This window comes from Salvelinus fontinalis, chromosome 19 (genome assembly GCF_029448725.1).
Source record: "Salvelinus fontinalis isolate EN_2023a chromosome 19, ASM2944872v1, whole genome shotgun sequence".
Lineage (NCBI taxonomy): Eukaryota > Metazoa > Chordata > Actinopteri > Salmoniformes > Salmonidae > Salvelinus > Salvelinus fontinalis.
In genome coordinates this window covers 45542781-45560100 of record NC_074683.1, presented here as the reverse complement: position 1 = coordinate 45560100, position 17320 = coordinate 45542781, and the positions used below count along the sequence as shown (strand labels likewise).

At 43.4% G+C, this 17320-nt stretch overlaps 1 protein-coding gene across 6 annotated transcripts in view; it reads left to right on the top strand.

Moving 5' to 3' along the window:
• LOC129816820 (probable G-protein coupled receptor 156) overlaps positions 1–17320 on the top strand; it is a 28253-nt gene that overhangs the window by 930 nt on the left and 10003 nt on the right. The window contains exons 1-2 of one of the 6 annotated variants that reach the window (XM_055871735.1): positions 8966–9055; positions 16915–17141. Coding sequence is in view for 2 of the 6 variants with exons in the window: in XM_055871732.1 (XP_055727707.1) it covers positions 8939–9055 (117 nt within the window). In the remaining 4 variants the exon portion in view is untranslated. Of the gene's footprint in view, positions 1–8902; positions 9056–12215; positions 15949–16084; positions 17142–17320 lie in introns of those variants that run through there. The other 5 variants (XM_055871734.1, XM_055871733.1, XM_055871732.1 and 2 more) reach the window with 5 other exon arrangements.

Sequence of the window (17320 nt, the reverse complement as noted above, 5' to 3'; positions counted from 1 at the left end):
GGCAGCTGTAACACTTTCAATATCTCCAAGCAGAAACAAGCTAGAGTGATGTAACTCACTTTGCACATGCATATCAAGATGGAAAGTTATAAACCAAAGTAGGAAAAATAATAATTGGCAAAAATCTCATAGAAGATAAAGTTATAGGGATAATTCTTAAGAGCCTCATATGGAGTGTGCACCATATGGCTAGTATACTATGTCTAGCCACTGGCTTGAGGCAAGGGCAAGCTATGCCAATAACTGCATTGTTACACTTGATTTGATCATCTTAGAATAAATTGCTAAACGGATTACAGTGTGAGGTGGAATGTTTCAATATTGCTCCTGCAGAACACTGGCCGCGCTTTGTCCAGCGTTGCTAACCGCATGCAGTTCACCCGCTGCTCCCCGCGCCACCCCTCTAATCTTAAAAGGGAAAGAGGGGATTGGGCCAGGAAAACTGACGGTGACAATGAATGGATTAAAAACAATTGAAAGTGGTACTGGGTGGACAACACGAGGGTCAAAGCCACAGGGTTACACCTATCCATGACAATCCTACTGGTAATTGGTCCCTGACTGATCTTGATACCACATAATCTCTCAGGTGAACGGAGTAGATAGTGAGGCCTAGTGAGGCCACAAGTGAAAGTTGTCAGAAAATAGAAACTATAAGATTTTACAGTAAAGTTGTCTTCTCCGCCTAAGGCCACAGGTGGCTCAGGAATTACTTGTGATTAAGGCGACATGAGTTTAAAGGACACATGTAGAGACAAACACACATTATAACCATCATGCACTGTCAAAACATGTCCGTCAACCTGCTGCCGGTGTCGGGAACAGGCCTCATGCTCGGTGCTCACGCTGACCCCTGTGGCTAAGTATTGACTGACCTTTGTTGGCACACGTTTCAATGTGGTTGAAACCGGTGGAGAGGATTTTGAAAAAACTGCGTAAAAGCCTCTCTAGTCCGGATGTGCCTGCAGGAATCCATAAAGCTGTGATCTAAACTGGGACAATTACGAAAGGATACGAGAAAGGAAACTACAGACATTTCCCAGACCCCCAGAAAAGAAACGGAAGAAGTCCATTGTTCATTTTGACAAGACACTTACAACTTGTGTCATCCTAACAGGCCTACGTACGACTTAATTAAATATCTATTACTGAAGATTTTCTCCAGAAAAGATACATATGCTGTGTGATATAAGGTATGGGTGTTTGTAGGCCTGCAGGCTTTAGTAGCATTATAGTAACTTGTGTCTTAAACTGGTAGCTTCTCAGAGTTGTTGACTAGCGAGGAAGCATCTAAATGCTGATCATCCTTGTTTTACTCAATAACTTATTTAACCACTGAGATTGAAAAACAAAGACCTAGGATTAAGACCAATCAAAGGCACACCGTAGTGAAAGTGCTCTGTCATCAGCCTGCGACTACTGATACTGTGAGATGGTAACAGCCCTGGGGATATCTTAGTCAGCGCACAGACAGTGACATGGTGTGACACACACACACACACACACACACACACACACACACACACACACACACACACACACACACACACACACACACACACACACACACACACACACACACACACACACACACACACACACACACACACACACACACACACACACACGTAAACTCTCTATACACAAAGTATGACAGACAGATAGACGTACATATACATGTAGCTCATGAGTCAGTGTGGTTGTTAAAATGGTAACGTAGAAGACAGATCGAAACATTGTATGATGTCATGGCCGATTGTACATAATTATATCCGCGACATGTCAGTGCAACTCATTGCCTAACGACTCAAACAGAACTTTTACACTGCTCTATTGTTCGCTACATACTTCAGTCTGAGACTGCCATCATTGAAGTCGTTTGTGGTGATGTCAAAATGAGGGGTGTTGTACAAAACAAAGTCATCAGCGAATGGATCATCTCTAACCAATCAGAGTATCAAAGCCAATGACACATTTTCAAAAAACGTTGTGTTCTGGCTCGGCCCAACCCACAGGTTTATGGGACCAATCAGACGGTCTAAAATGGATTTTCGTTCTAGTAATCGTCAAGGAGGTACTCAGATCCAGACTCATTGCGGAGAAGAAACTAACGGACGTGTGTCTGTTGCGTAGCGTTTGGCCGGAGCAAGGCGTTTGGGTAGCCAGGCAATGCAACCCAGATGCAACCTCATAAAAATGTACAATATAAACCTATAGTGCTTCTAGGTGCTGTACATTGTGATTTATGAATGTATTTGTTGTTTATTTGTCAGGGACTAGACAGCTCACTTATATGCAGAACCACTGGCTTACACTGTAAATTACCTGTCAAGCTCATTAACATTTGTGGTTTCCAGGTAGGTCACAAAAGCTCTGATCAACTCAACATTCTATGCAATACCTATAATCTCACTCAGATTGTCAACAGTGTAACTAGGTTGAATATAAAATATCCTCTGAAATCCTCTTTGATTGATTTGATCTTAACCAATACTCCCCATTGATTTGATCTTAACCAATACTCCTCATCATTTTAATGCTTCTGGTATTTTTGCAAATGACATAAATGATCACTGTGCTATTGCCTGTGTGAGAGATGGTAAAATTCCTATGAAATCTCCACGTGTTATTACGAAAAGAAACTGGAAGCGGTTTGATATTCAAGGTTTTTTACATGATGTATCTAGCATTGAATGGAATAGAATGGAATTAATCCCTGATGTTGAACTAGCCTTTTCTTACTTCCACAACGCATTCTAGGATGTATGCAATAGGCCCCTTTTAAAAAATTCAGGATTAAGGGCAGAGAGAACCCTTGGTTTACTGAGGAACTTACAAAAATCATAAGGGAACGAAATGCTATGTGGGCTAAAGCAAGAATTTGGAAGATGATTGGATGGTGTCACGTTCCTGACCTATTTCTGTTAGTTTGTTGTATGTGTTAGTTGGTCAGGACGTGAGTTTGGGTGGGCATTCTATGTTTTCTGTTTCTATGTTGGTTTATGGGTTGCCTGGTATGGCTCTTAATTAGAGGCAGGTGTTTGGCGTTCCTCTAATTAAGAGTCATATTTAGGTAGGTTGTTTCACAGTGTTCGTTGTGGGTGGTTGTCTCCTGTGTCTGTGTTTGTCGCACCATACGGGACTGTTCGGTTTGTTTTGTTATTCGTCATTTTTATGTGTAGGCTATTTTCCCTGTTCGTGCGTTCTTCGTGTTTATGTGAGTTCGTCGTCCAGGTCTGTCTACACCGTTTGTTGTTTTTGTTAGTTTAGTCAAGTTCGTGTTTTCGTGTTTTCTTTAATAAATCATGTCTTCAAACTCCGCTGCATTTTGGTTCAATCCCTGCTCCTCCTCATCGGATGAAGAGGAGGAGGAAAACCGTTACAGAACCACCCACCGATCCAGAACCAAGCGGCGTGAATTCGAGCAGTGGCCTGCTACACAGGAATCATGGACTTGGGAGGAAGTATTGGAGGGAAAAGGACACTGGGCTCACATTGGGGAATATCGCCGCGCTCGTGAGGAGATGGAGGCAGCGAGAGCCCAAGAGCGGTGGTATGAGGAGGCAGCAAGGAGACGTGGCTGGAAGGGGGGGGGGGGGGGGGCTAAGAGGTAGTGGGCCGAGGGCAGGTAGGAGACCTGCGCCCACTTTCCAGGCTTACCGTGGAGAGCGGGAGTACGGGCAAACGCCGTGTTACGCAGTAGAGCGCACGGTGTCTCCTGTACGAGTGCATAGCCCAGTGCGGGTTATTCCACCTCCCCGCACTGGTAGGGCTAGATTGGGCATTGAGCCAGGTGTCATGAGGCCGGCTCAACGCGTCTGGTCTCCAGTGCGTCTCCTCGGGCTGGTTTACATGGCACCAGCCTTACGCATGGTGTCCCCGGTTCGCCTACATAGCCCGGTGCGGGTTATTCCACCTCCCCGCACTGGTCGGGCGACGGGGAGCATTCAACCAGGTAAGGTTGGGCAGGCTAGCTGCTCAAGGGAGCCAGTACGCCTGCACGGTCCGGTATTTCCGGCACTACCTCCCCGCCCCAGCCCAGTACCACCAGTGCCTACACCACGCACCAGGCTTCCAGTGCGTTTTCAGAGCCCTGTTCCTCCTCCACGCACTCTCCCTATGGTGCGTGTCTCCAGTCCGGTGCCTCCAGTTCCGGCACCACGCACTAAGCCACCTGTGCGTCTCCAGAGCCCTGTACACACTGTTCCTTCTCCCCGTACTCGTCCTGATGTGCGTGCACTCAGCCCGGTGCCACCAGTGCCGGTACCACGCACCAGGAATATAGCACGCTTTGAGAGTCCAGTGTGCCCTGTCCCTGCTCCCCGCACTAGGCTTGAAGTGCGTGTCCCCAGTCCGGTGCCTCCAGTTCCGGCACCACGCACCAGGCCTACAGTGCGTCTCAGCCGGCCAGAGTCTGCCGTCTGCCCAACGGCGCATGAACTGCCTGTCTGCCATGAGCCTGCAAAGCTGCCCGTCTGCCATGAGCCTACAGAGCCTTCCGCCAGACAGGAGCAGCCAAAGCCTTCCGCCAGACAGGAGCAGTCTGAGCCATCCGTCTCCGCAGCGCCATCTGAGCCATCCGTCTCCCCAGCGCCGTCTGAGCCATCCGTCTCCCCAGCGCCGTCTGAGCCATCCGTCTGTCCCGAGCCATTAGAGCCGCCCGTCTGTCCCGAGCCGTCAGAGCCGATAGTCAGTCAGGAGCCGCTAGAGCCAGTCGTCAGTCAGGATCTGCCAGAGCCGCCAACCAGACAGGATCTCCCAGAGCCGCCAACCAGACAGGATCTGCCAGAGCCGCCAACCAGACAGGATCTGCCAGAGCCGCCAACCAGACAGGATCTGCCAGAGCCGTCAGTGAGCCATGAGCGTCCAGAGCCGTCAGCCAGCCATGAGCGTCCAGAGCCTTCAGCCAGCCATGAGCGTCCAGAGCCGTCAGCCAGCCATGAGCGTCCAGAGCCGTCAGCCAGCCATGAGCTTCCAGAGCCGTCAGCCAGCCATGAGCGTCCAGAGCCGTCAGCCAGCCATGAGCGTCCAGAGCCGTCAGCCAGTCATGAGCTGTCCTTTAGCCCAGAGCGGCTATTTATTCAGAACTGCCCCTCAGTCCAGAGCTGTCTCTCTGTCCGGAGCTGTCTTTCAGTCCGGAGTTGCCCCTCTATCCTGAGCTACCTCTCTATCCTGAGTCAGATGCCCACCCAGACCCTCCCCTAGACTTTGTGCTGGTGCGCCCGGAGTTCGCACCTTATGGGGGGGGTTATGTCACGTTCCTGACCTATTTCTGTTAGTTTGTTGTATGTGTTAGTTGGTCAGGACGTGAGTTTGGGTGGGCATTCTATGTTTTCTGTTTCTATGTTGGTTTATGGGTTGCCTGGTATGGCTCTTAATTAGAGGCAGGTGTTTGGCGTTCCTCTAATTAAGAGTCATATTTAGGTAGGTTGTTTCACAGTGTTCGTTGTGGGTGGTTGTCTCCTGTGTCTGTGTTTGTCGCACCATACGGGACTGTTCGGTTTGTTTTGTTATTCGTCATTTTTATGTGTAGGCTATTTTCCCTGTTCGTGCGTTCTTCGTGTTTATGTGAGTTCGTCGTCCAGGTCTGTCTACATCGTTTGTTGTTTTTGTTAGTTTAGTCAAGTTCGTGTTTTCGTGTTTTCTTTAATAAATCATGTCTTCAAACTCCGCTGCATTTTGGTTCAATCCCTGCTCCTCCTCATCGGATGAAGAGGAGGAGGAAAACCGTTACAGATGGCTTTTAAACGTCTTCGAAATATGGGTGTGGCTATGATCCGCAAATTGAAAGCAGACCACTGCCTGAAATCTACTTCACATAATTTAAATATTCCACCCAAATTCTGGCAAGTAGTGAAAGGTTTGGAGTGCAAAAAAGATACACAGCTTCCTAAACAATTGTTGGTAGACACACAGATTGTAACTGAGAGAACCTTCATTCTGAAAGCCTTGAATCAGCATTTTTTAAATGCAGGCAGTTTATTTGAAAAGGTCAAAGGTATAATTGAGCCCCCTATGAATTTACCTGACACCCCTGTGCACTCCTTCACCAGGTTCTCCTTTTCATCCTTCTCTGTTTCAGAAGTGTGTAAAGCCCTGAAAGAAATTGATGGGAAAAAATCCTCTGGCCCTAATGAACTAGACCCCTGCTTCCTACACCTAGCTGCAGACATCATTGCTCCCCCTTAACATGTATTTTTAACCTCACGCTTGATGTTAAGGAAATCCCCAAGTTATGGAAATCTGCTTTTGTACTGCCTCTCCTGAAAGGTGGAGATCCCTCGCTACTTGACAACTATCGACCCATATCAAAATTGTCTGTACTGTCAAAGGTACTGGAGTCCTTAGTTAGTAGGCAGCTAAAGGCCTACTTCCAAGAAAACAACATCTTAAATGGAATGCAATCAGGTTTTAGGTCTGGCCGCAGCACTGTTTCAGCAACATTGAAGGTTTTAAATGACATCCACTGTGATCTTGATAAGAAGTTACATTGTGTGTCTGTCTTTATTGATTTGTCGAAGGCTTTTGACACCGTGGACCATGCTGTGTTAGTGCAAAGGTTAAAATGTTGTGGAATTACTGGTCATGCTCTAGATTGGTTTATAAATTACCTATCAAATCGTACACAATGTGTAATGGTATATGGTTGCAAATCTGAGTCTATAGAGGTGTGCTCAGGGGTTCCGTAAGGTTCTATTTTGAGTCCACTGTTGTTCATTTTGTATATCAACAACATTGGATATCTTATTGAAACAGTGGATGTTCATTTTATTCAGATTATACTGTTCTTTATTCAAGTGGTAGTAGTTTATCTTTAGCTTTTGAAAATGCCCAAAGAGCATTTAACATCATACAACAGAATGTATGATTTAAAGCTGGTTCTAAATTTGGGTAAATTCAAATGCCAGGCATGTTACTAATCATGTCATTGCTACATTGGCTGGACATACTATATAGCAAGTTAAAGTGTACAAATATTTGGGTGTGTGTGTTGATGCAAATTAATTACTTAAAAATCATACAATGTGATTTTCTGGAGTTTTACAGACCTCTACATGCTTTGTAAGTAGGAAAATCTGCAAAATCGGCAGTGTATCAAATACTTGTTCTCCCCACTGTATATGCAGGCCTCAGCCACTACCCTGAGAGCACTTGATTCAGTGTATCATGCAGCCCTAAGGTTCATTACAAATCTAAAATGTCTACCACATCATTGTGATCTCTACAGCGCTGTTGGCTGGTCGTCATTGATCCTGCGTAGGCTTAAACACTGGGATACACTGATTTATAAGGCCATATTGAGTAAAATTTTATCTCTGTTCTTTTTTAGTCAGGTCGGTAAATAAATATAAGTTACGGTCCCATTCTCATTTGCTTCTAACAGTACCAGGAATGAGAACAGGTCATGGTAGAAATAGTTTCAGTTATTCAGCTCCGTGGTCCTGGAATTCTGTCCTGAACATTTTAAAATGTGATGATCTAATTTCGTTGGTGGAGTTTAAACACTTGATCGATGTATATATCATAGAAGAGTGTAATTGTCTTTAGGACAGCTGTTTTTAGTCAAGACTTTCGTGTTTTTTACGTAAAATGTTTTTGTTGTACTGTATGTGTGTTTATAGTTTTGTTTAAGGTTGTGTTAGTGTATGTAAGTTGTTTTGTCTGAAACATTGTTCCCCCTGCTGCTATTGGACCAGGTCTCTCTTGGAAAAGAGATGTTATCTCAAAGAGAAAAACCTGTATAAATAAAGGTAAAATAAAAAAGAACATTATGATATTACAGTGAAACTAGTACACAATAAATACCCTCAATATACTCCCTAACCTTAATAATAACCCTGAACCTAAACCTAACCTCTTACCCTAACCCTAATTCCAACCCCAAATGTAAAATATTCTTTGTGCTCATTGAGATGTCGGAAATGTCCCTACGAGGGAGACTTTTCCTTGTTTTACTATCTTTGCGGGGACTTGGTGGATTTTAGGTTCCCACAAGCATAGAATAACCAACCAACCAACCAACCAACCAACTAACCAACACACACACACACACACACACACACACACACACACACACACACACACACACACACACACACACACACACACACACACACACACACACACACACACACACACACACACACACACACACACACACACACACACACACACACACACACACACACACACACACACACACACTCACTCACACACACACTAAATCTAGATGATTTGGTCTGAAGTGTGGTCATGTATTGTGTTGTTCAGCTCTGTGCTGTCTTGTGGAGACTGAGGACAAGCAGAAGCTTGCAAGCTTCCTCTCAAATTGGCCAGATCCTGTGCTCTTTTGGGTTTGGGCAGACCTCGCTGTAGCCTTCTAAGCATTGTCTTTCCCTGTAGCTTTCTTGCAGTTTCTGTGGGAATTGTTTGTCCAATCTGCCCTTATTAACATTAATCACGAGACTGGAATAGTTGTGTCATTTTTCTGTTACACTGATATATGAATCTTATGTTTTTATATTTTCCCCACTCCAAGTTCACTGTCTGTTTTCCATGAGCAGTGTCACAGGCCCCTGCTAAAACCACTTCTGTTCACTGGGAATATTCATAATGGCGCCACCCTGTGGTGAGTGCTGAGCAGTGATCCTGTACTCTGTGAAGTGAATAGGAGAGACGGGTATAGTTGTTCTATCTAGACTTCTGCATTCCTGTATATTAAAACAATGTGGTGTTGGTGGGAGAATGGGAATGGAGAAAGAGAGTTTGTGTGTAATAATACACATGTAAGTGTGGTATTAAAGACATGTCTGTATTTCTCCCCTCAGTGTATGTATAAGTATCTGAATGCAGTATTGTAGTGTGCTGAGATAGTTCATGACAACTGTATCTTATTCTTCAGGATGTGTGTGTGAGGGCTGACGGTGTGGGTCCAGCCATGGAGCCAGAGTTGAACTGCAGCTCTCACTGTGACTCCGGACTCTGCCTCATCCACCCTGGAGTCAATACACAGGAGGACCTGGAGATACTGCAGAGACTATGTACCCTCAGCACGGTAAAGTAAACATGGACACACATGCACACAGGTTCAGGGTTCAGAGTCAGGTTTTGCATCGTTCCGCAACGAGCCATTGTTTACAGACAGATGGCTCGTTGCAGAAGCTTCCGCAGCCTGGCGTCCTTTATCAACTTGGGGGACCGAGTGGCACAACGGTCTAAGGCCATGACCAGGAGTCCCATAGGGCAGAGCACAATTGGCCCAGCGTCGTCCCGGTTAGGAGAGGGTTTGGCTGGGGTAGGCCGTCATTGTAAATAATAATTTCTTCTTAAATGACTTGCCTAGTTAAATAAAGGTTAAAAAATACAATAAACCTAAACTATTTGGTTTCAACAAAATAAAATTTCCTGCCACCAGAGGTATATCCATTACCTCTAGAAACAATACTTACTATTCGTCGGGTTGAACGTGTCCTGAAAACATGTTTTTATCCAGGGTCTGCTATTTTCTACCTGTGGGCTCCAATTGTAGTCCATTCTAGACCCCACAGTTACGAGAGTAAGCTACCACGTAATCTCTCGTATCAATCAGTAACTTTCCACACACCTAGTTCCTCTTTAGCCTTCCTTGACCCCGAACATACACATTCCTTATACATGTAAAGTAATCAATAACAGTCCCTCCTTTTTGAATAGTAACTCCATACTGTTCAACATTACACAAACTTATAAAAAATTACTTATAAATGAACAGAAGAGGAAACATGATTAATATTCTCAATTGATTTGTATGTTTACACCTCCAAGACTTATGGCCTCTGACTATGTAATCTTCTTCCATGGCTTAAGGCCCTGGTCTCAAACTTATAATCACACTATACACACTCTTACCCCCACCCCCCTATCTGCCATTACCCTTCCTGTTGTACAACTGATAATGAATTTCAGCTGGAGCTTGTGACTTTCTCTTCCTCCTTTGGGATCCTAAGGGAGTGATAGCAAAAGTCTTGAAATGAACAAGAAAACACAAAATATAACAAGTATTAGTAATGCGTTAAGCTATGCATAATAACTTATGGTAATAACTGAAGTTTGATAACATGACAATTTCCACTCTCCCTTAGCCTGACTCTAGACCTTCGGGATACTGTTCTGCTGGGGTCCACAAAAATGATGGCTCTATACACCTCCTCATGCTTACAGGCAGACTTCCCCTGTCAGGCTGCAGGTTTACAGGAGGTGTTCCCACGCGATGTCATCCTCACTTCTCCCTCTGTTTTCCCAGACAAGTCCTAGCCCCTCCTGAGTCTAGGATGTACAATGAATCTCTGTGGCTAGGCAGGTAGTGTTATTGTCCCATCCCGAGTCCTGAACCTTTGGTACTCCTCCGCACATCTCCCGGTCTTCTTATCAGTAGGGAGTATACATTCTTGCACCTAGCCTCAGTCCATTGTAAATTTTCCGGACTCATACACAAAGAGTTCTTTGAGAATAAGCAACCAATTCATACTCAAGTGAATATCATGATGCAAAACATAGAGAGAACACAATAATATAAAACAGGGAAGCTATAAGCCTGTTATAAGGCAATAGTTCACAATCTATAGTATTAGCTCTATCATATGACTCCTATTTCACCCTTATGGAAACATTCTGTCTCAGAGACAGGCACCCTTTGTACTTTGCCTCCGGCCACAAATACATTTGCACATAAATAATTTTGGGGCCTGGGCCTTCAGTGAGGTCCTACACAGTCCCACCCAAATTAATCCACCTCTTATTACCATCATTATGATGCCATGGCTCTAGACACTATACATTTAGACAGAAACGCAGTATAACCAGGCGTTGCGTCACCTTGAAATTGACAAAAATTTACATTTTTGGGTAAACAGTGTTTATCCAAAAACATGACACAATCAATGAGTCTTTTCAATATTTCCCTATTTTTCTTCACCTTTTCATTGTGCAGCTCCGTTGCCCTGCGCGCTTGTTCGTTGAGCTGTAGATCCACTCGGGTGTCCCCAAAAGTTTTCAAAAGCACCATTGCTTGTAAGTGCCCAGCCGTACTTTGGTGTCTCGTTGCTGCCTTGGTTAGACAACTCAAGTTTGCAAAGCCAGTGTGGCTCCAAACACCAAATCGATCACTTGCAAATAGTAGGCATTCCCAGCAATACAGTTTGCAGTGCTTCTCGGAGCCTGTGAGCCATTGATAGCGCTCGTAGTTGGAACTTTGAAAGTGGCGAACGAACCCCTTTCCCACCTGTGACAGGCTTTGTAGAGTCGGCGTCGGGCGACCTCTCTTTACAATGTCTAACTTTTCTTGAAAAGTTCGTCTTGAGAATGGCGTTATAATTATATCCTCGACCAAATCGATATCTTCTCCTCCTTCCGCCATTGTGGGTTGAAAAAACAGCTTAGTAGTACGCAAATTAATTTGTTTATCAAATTCAGTTTCCTAGTTCTGAGGTTCTGCATAGACCTGCTCATAGGACCTGCCTCTCAATATTGGTAATCCAATCAAAAGACGTGCACGCACTACGCCTGCTAGCTGGCTCCTGTGTAACACTGGAGCCAGCCAGCAGGCGTACAATAGCCAACTCGAAAGCTGATTGGTACACTAAATTTTAATTTCCATTCACTTTAAGCTACAAGCGCCCGCACTGTTGATTCTGAAGGCCTGAGGGCAGATTTTAGACCCCTGACAACACATGATGGCTGAATATGATTGGATAAAAGATCTAACATAAAGACCAGCCCTCCAAATCTCAACCTGGGGCTGGAAGCAGTGCAACCAAGAGGAAAGCTATGAAATGAAGAGTATAACTCTTACTCTGGGGAATAATTTAATACATATTTGTGGGAAAATATATTTAAAAAAAATAATTATATTCTGATGTTTAGGCCAGCAGAGAAGGCCTTGCTGGCCCTGACGGCCCACCACTGGATACAATGCAGATAGCCCAGTTAGCCAATGTGCGGGAGCATTGGTTGGTCGGGCCAATTGAGGTAGTATGTACACGGATGTATGGTTAAAGTGACTATGCATATAAGATAAACAGAGAGTAGCAGCAACGTAAAAGAGGGGTTGGGGGTAAAAACTGTTGAGAAGCCTTTTTGTCCTAGACTTGGCACTCCAGTACCGCTTGCCATGCGGTGGTAGAGAGAACAGTTTATAACTGGGGGGGGGGGCTGGGGTCTGACAATTTTTAGGGCCTTCCTCTGACACCGCCTGGTGTAGAGGTCCTGGATGGCAGGCAGCTTTGCCCCAGTGATGTATTGGGCTGTATGCACTACCCTCTGAAGCATTGTACGAAATCTTCAGTTTCTTGGCAATTTCTCGCATGGAATAGCCTTCATTTCTCAGAACAAGAATACACTGACGAGTTTCAGAAGAAAGCACTTCGTTTCTGGCTGTTTTGAGCCTGTAATCAAATCAAAGTTTATTTGTCACGTGCGCTGAATACAACAGGTGTAGAACTTACATTTACCAACAGTGCAATTTTTAAGTAAAAAATAGGTATGAGTTGAACAGTAAGTAAAGAAATAAAAAACAACAGTAAAAAGACAGTGAAAAATAACAGTTGTGGCTACCGGCATGAAAGAGCACCAGTAAGCCAGTGACTCAGCCCCTGTAATAGGGTTAGAGGCAGAGAATCCCAGTGGAGAGAGGGGAACCGTCTAGGCAGAGACAGCAAGGGCGGTTCGTTGCTCCAGAGCCTTTCCGTTCACCTTCACACTCCTGGGCCAGACTACACTCAATCATATGATCCACTGAAGAGATGAGTCTTCAGTAAAGACTTAACCTGTCTAGCCCCCGGGTTCTGCTAGCGGAACCCCCCCCCACATTCCACTGAAAAGGCAGCGCGCGAAATTCAAAAAATATTTTTGTTGAAATATTTAACTTTCACACATTAACAAGTCCAATACAGCAAATGAAAGATAAACATCTTGTGAATCCAGCCAACATGTCCGATTTTGTAAATGTTTTACAGCGAAAACACCACGTATATTTATGTTAGCTCACCACCAAATACAAAAAGCACAGACATTTCTTTCACAGCACAGGTAGCTTGCACAAAACCCCCAAATAGAGATAGAATTAGTCACTAACCAAGAAACAACTTCATCAGATGACAGTCTTATAACATGTTATACAATAAATCTATGTTTTGTTCGAAAAATGTGCATATTTCAAGTATAAATCATAGTTTTACATTGCAGCTACAATCACAAATATCACCAAAGCAGCTAGAATAACTACAAAGAGCAACGTGAAATAACTAAATACTCATCATAAAACATTTATGAAAAATACATGGTGTACAGCAAATGAAAGACAAACATCTTGTGAATCCAGCCAATATTTCAGATTTTTTAAGTGTTTTACAGCGAAAACACAATATAGCATTATATTAGCTTACTACAATAGCCAACCACACAACCGCATTCATTCACCGCAAAGGTAGCGATCGCAAAAAAACAGCAAAAGATATAAATGTATTCACTAACCTTGACAAACTTCATCAGATGACAGTCCTATAACATCATATTACACAATACATATATGTTTTGTTCGAAAATGTGCATATTTAGCGGTAGAAATTGTTGTTTTACAATGTGAATACGTAGTCAAAATGCACAAAATGCTACTGTGATATCAACGTGAAATAATCTACAGTGGATCTACTTTTTACTTTTCTTTTTTTAATTGTCCGGAGAAATCTTGGACCTAATCTAATCAAATAACTCATCATAAACTTTACTAAAAAATACATGTTGTACAGCAAATGAAAGATACACTAGTTCTTAATGCAACCGCTGTGTTAGATTTTTTAAAATAACTTTAGTACGACATACAGCTTACGTTATAGCGAGACAGCGCCCAAAATAAGGGCGGAAAATATGACTAAACATTTTCAACAGAAATACGAAATAACATCATAAATGGTTCCTACTTTTGATGAGCTTCCATCAGAATGTTGTACAAGGGGTCCTTTGTCCAGAATAATCGTTGTTTGGTTGTAGAATGTCCTCTTCTCCTGTCGAATTAGCAACCAAAGCTAGCCATGTGGCGCAAACGTACCCAACTTCACATGACACAAAGAAAAGAAAATTACGAAAATCGCGATTAAACGTTCAATAAACTGATATAACTCGGTTTAAAATAACTACTTTATGACGTTTTTATCACATATATCAAATAAAATCAGAGCCGGAGATATCTAACGTCTACAGTAATCCCTCGTTTATCGCGGGGGTTACGTTCCGAAAATGACCCGCGATAAGTGAAATCCGCGAAATAGAAAACTTTTTTTTTTTTTACAATTAGCAACTATTACATGTATACAAATACAGTGACTCACGTGTAGGCCGTTTCACTGCTCTTCAGACTGGGCCGCTGCATCCTGACTGCGCTCTGCAGTGTTCTCTTCTTCTGAAGCCCGCGGTGCAGGTGTGTTTGTTCGGGAGAAGAACATAGTGATAGGCAGCTGTTGTCGCTCTTTTTTCTTCTTTGCAAAAAGATCCTTGTACACCGACATGCCACCATCGATTACGTTGGAGAACTGTAATGAACGGCTCATCAAAGGGTCCCATTCCTCAGCTACTCGCTTAAGTTCAGTGGCCATTCGCACCATGGTTGCTAAGCGACCAAGCGTTAGTCCTTCCTCCTCATCTCTCGTGTCCAATTCGTAGCATGTTTTGATACAAGAAGCGGGAGTGAGTTTTTAGCGAATCAGAATGCAGAGCACAATGCACCAAAAAAAAAAAAAAAATGCATTATGAAAATCCGCGAAATAGCGAATCCGCGATAAGTGAACCGCGAAGTGGCGAGGGATCACTGTATACCGAAAACTTTTCAGAACGCAGTCTGGGGTTCCTTCTCGCGCCTTCCAAGACAATGAAAAATCCAGACACGTCATTCCAAAAGCTCTTGTTCGGCCTCAGATCAAGCTAGACACCCCATTCCACCTCTCACTGCCTGTTGACATCTAGTGGAAGGCGTATGCAGTGCATGTAGATCCATAGATTTCAGGCTAATGAATAGGAAGGCCCTGGAACAGAGCCTCGATTTCAGATTTTTCACTTCCTAACAGGAAGTTTGCTGCAAAATGAGTTCTGTTTTACTCACAGATATAATTCAAACGGTTTTAGAAACTAGAGAGGGTTTTCTATCCAATAGTAATAATAATATGCATATTGTACGAGCAACAATTGAGTACGAGGCCGTTTAAATTGGGCACGATTTTTTCCCAAAGTGAAAATAGCGCCCCCTATCCCAAAGAAGTTGAGACCGAGTCTGCGTCTCTCACATGGGTAGGCAGATCATTCCATAAAAATGGAGCTCTATAGGAGAAAGCACTGCCTCCAGCTGTTTGCTTAGAATTTCTAGGGACAATTAGGAGGTCTGCGTCTTGTGAGCGTAGCGTACGTGTAGGTATGTACGGCAAGACCAAATCTGAAAGATTATAAACATACTAAAACGTGCTCAATTCAATTAGTCCCTTTCCAACAGTCCCTCATCTGGAACAGTGATCACCCCCCTCTCTCCCGGCTCTCATTCGTCTGGCGTATCTTCATTTTCTTCTTTGGATAGCTTTACAGTTCATCCTCCCAATGGCACACATGTAACTCACGCATGTCAAAGTGAATGGCCCTTGATAATGTCCCCGATTTCAATATCTGGGGAATAATCTGATTTTCCCAAGCAGACAAAGCACACGAATGTCTCACCACCAACCTTTACGGTCCATTCTGTATTGTCCATTTCTGTCTTGTCCATTTTACAAGCAGTACACCAGCAGCATGAGATAAGTTTGGACATGATCTCTCTCCATGCTCACTCCACGTGGACGGTCTCAGGACTCATGCTGCGCTCCTGAAAGAAAAGGCATTGATAGCTTCGACTGGATGCTGTACACCGTTTGCTGGCTCGGACTCATGTCTCAGGTAGATGTGGTGGAGGACAGGGTCATAGTGAACACCATTGTCGCAATTTCTTCAGCCAGTTAGAGGGGGTAAGGCTCACACTGTTCTCGTTGAATAATCCCTTCCATGCATCTAGAATCAGTCTGGGATCGCTATCGCCATAACCTTGAGAGAGGACAGACCAAAACAACAGTTTAGGGCATTTCTGATTCAGGAAATCCAGACAAACTGTTCACTGTATGACTAATTATTACATTCCCAATATCGTTAATACAAATGTCTAAGACAAATGTCAATGAGAATAACAACACACTGTTGAAACCATTTTGCAAATTGGCTTATACTCCCCTATCATATTGGCGATCTCACAGCAGAGTTACAGGGTCAGGGAGTTAGAGGGGTAACATTTTGAGAGAATTCCTGACAATACAGCAGACTCAATCTGGTGAGATTTGTATTGAAGCAAAGACAAAAACAATACAAACAAAACAACAACAGCAATACACTTCTTCATATTTACCAGCATTTACATATTTTACTTAAATCTCAGGGTGATCACGCCTCACCAGAAAGTCAGAACAGAGGTCAGTGAAGTGAGTCTGTTCTTTCCCTTTTCTTTCCCTGTATTTCAGACTAATTATTTAAAGAAAGTTCAAACATTCTGTGTACCAGGTTTGCATTGGGTTTTTCAGTACATTTCAGTACATGCTGCCCTTTGCCTCCCTCCTTAGGACATTCATATTCAACAGTAACATATACGAACAGAATATGAACTTTATGCACTTCCCCTTTTCTCACTCAGTAACTTTCCACCTCACTCAGTAACTTTCCACATACCTAGTTCTTGTTTACCCTTCCATGACCCCTAACATACACATTCCTTACACGTGTAAAGTAATCAATACATTCTAGTATGGTAACATGAATAAGTATATTTCAAGCTATAATCCAACAGAATGTTCTTGATGTCTTGTACACCCAGTGTAGGAAGATCTGCTCCTTTAAGAGATGGAGAAGAAAGCTCAAAGTCTTTCAATATGGTGTTGGGAGGAGCCCGTTGCTGAAATGAAACTAAACAGCAGAGCTGAATGTTGAGGACCTGAAGACATTTCCTCCTTATACATTTCTCTGAACACTTGCCAGTCCCCTGAACTCAGTCTTACTTTGGGATTCAAGAGAAAAATAAGATAATTCAACAATACACATCATCTCAGGTAAGAAGAGACAGAGAAAATCTTAGAATTTTTGTATTTTATCGTAGCTTCTCTTGTATGTAGTGTGTTTGAAGTTTATTTTTGTTAAAGAGTATGTTTAGAAACGATAGCATTCAAGAATAGAAAAGAAAATACATAAGCATAATTCTGGTGTGAATGCCAAGATAACACAGATTGTT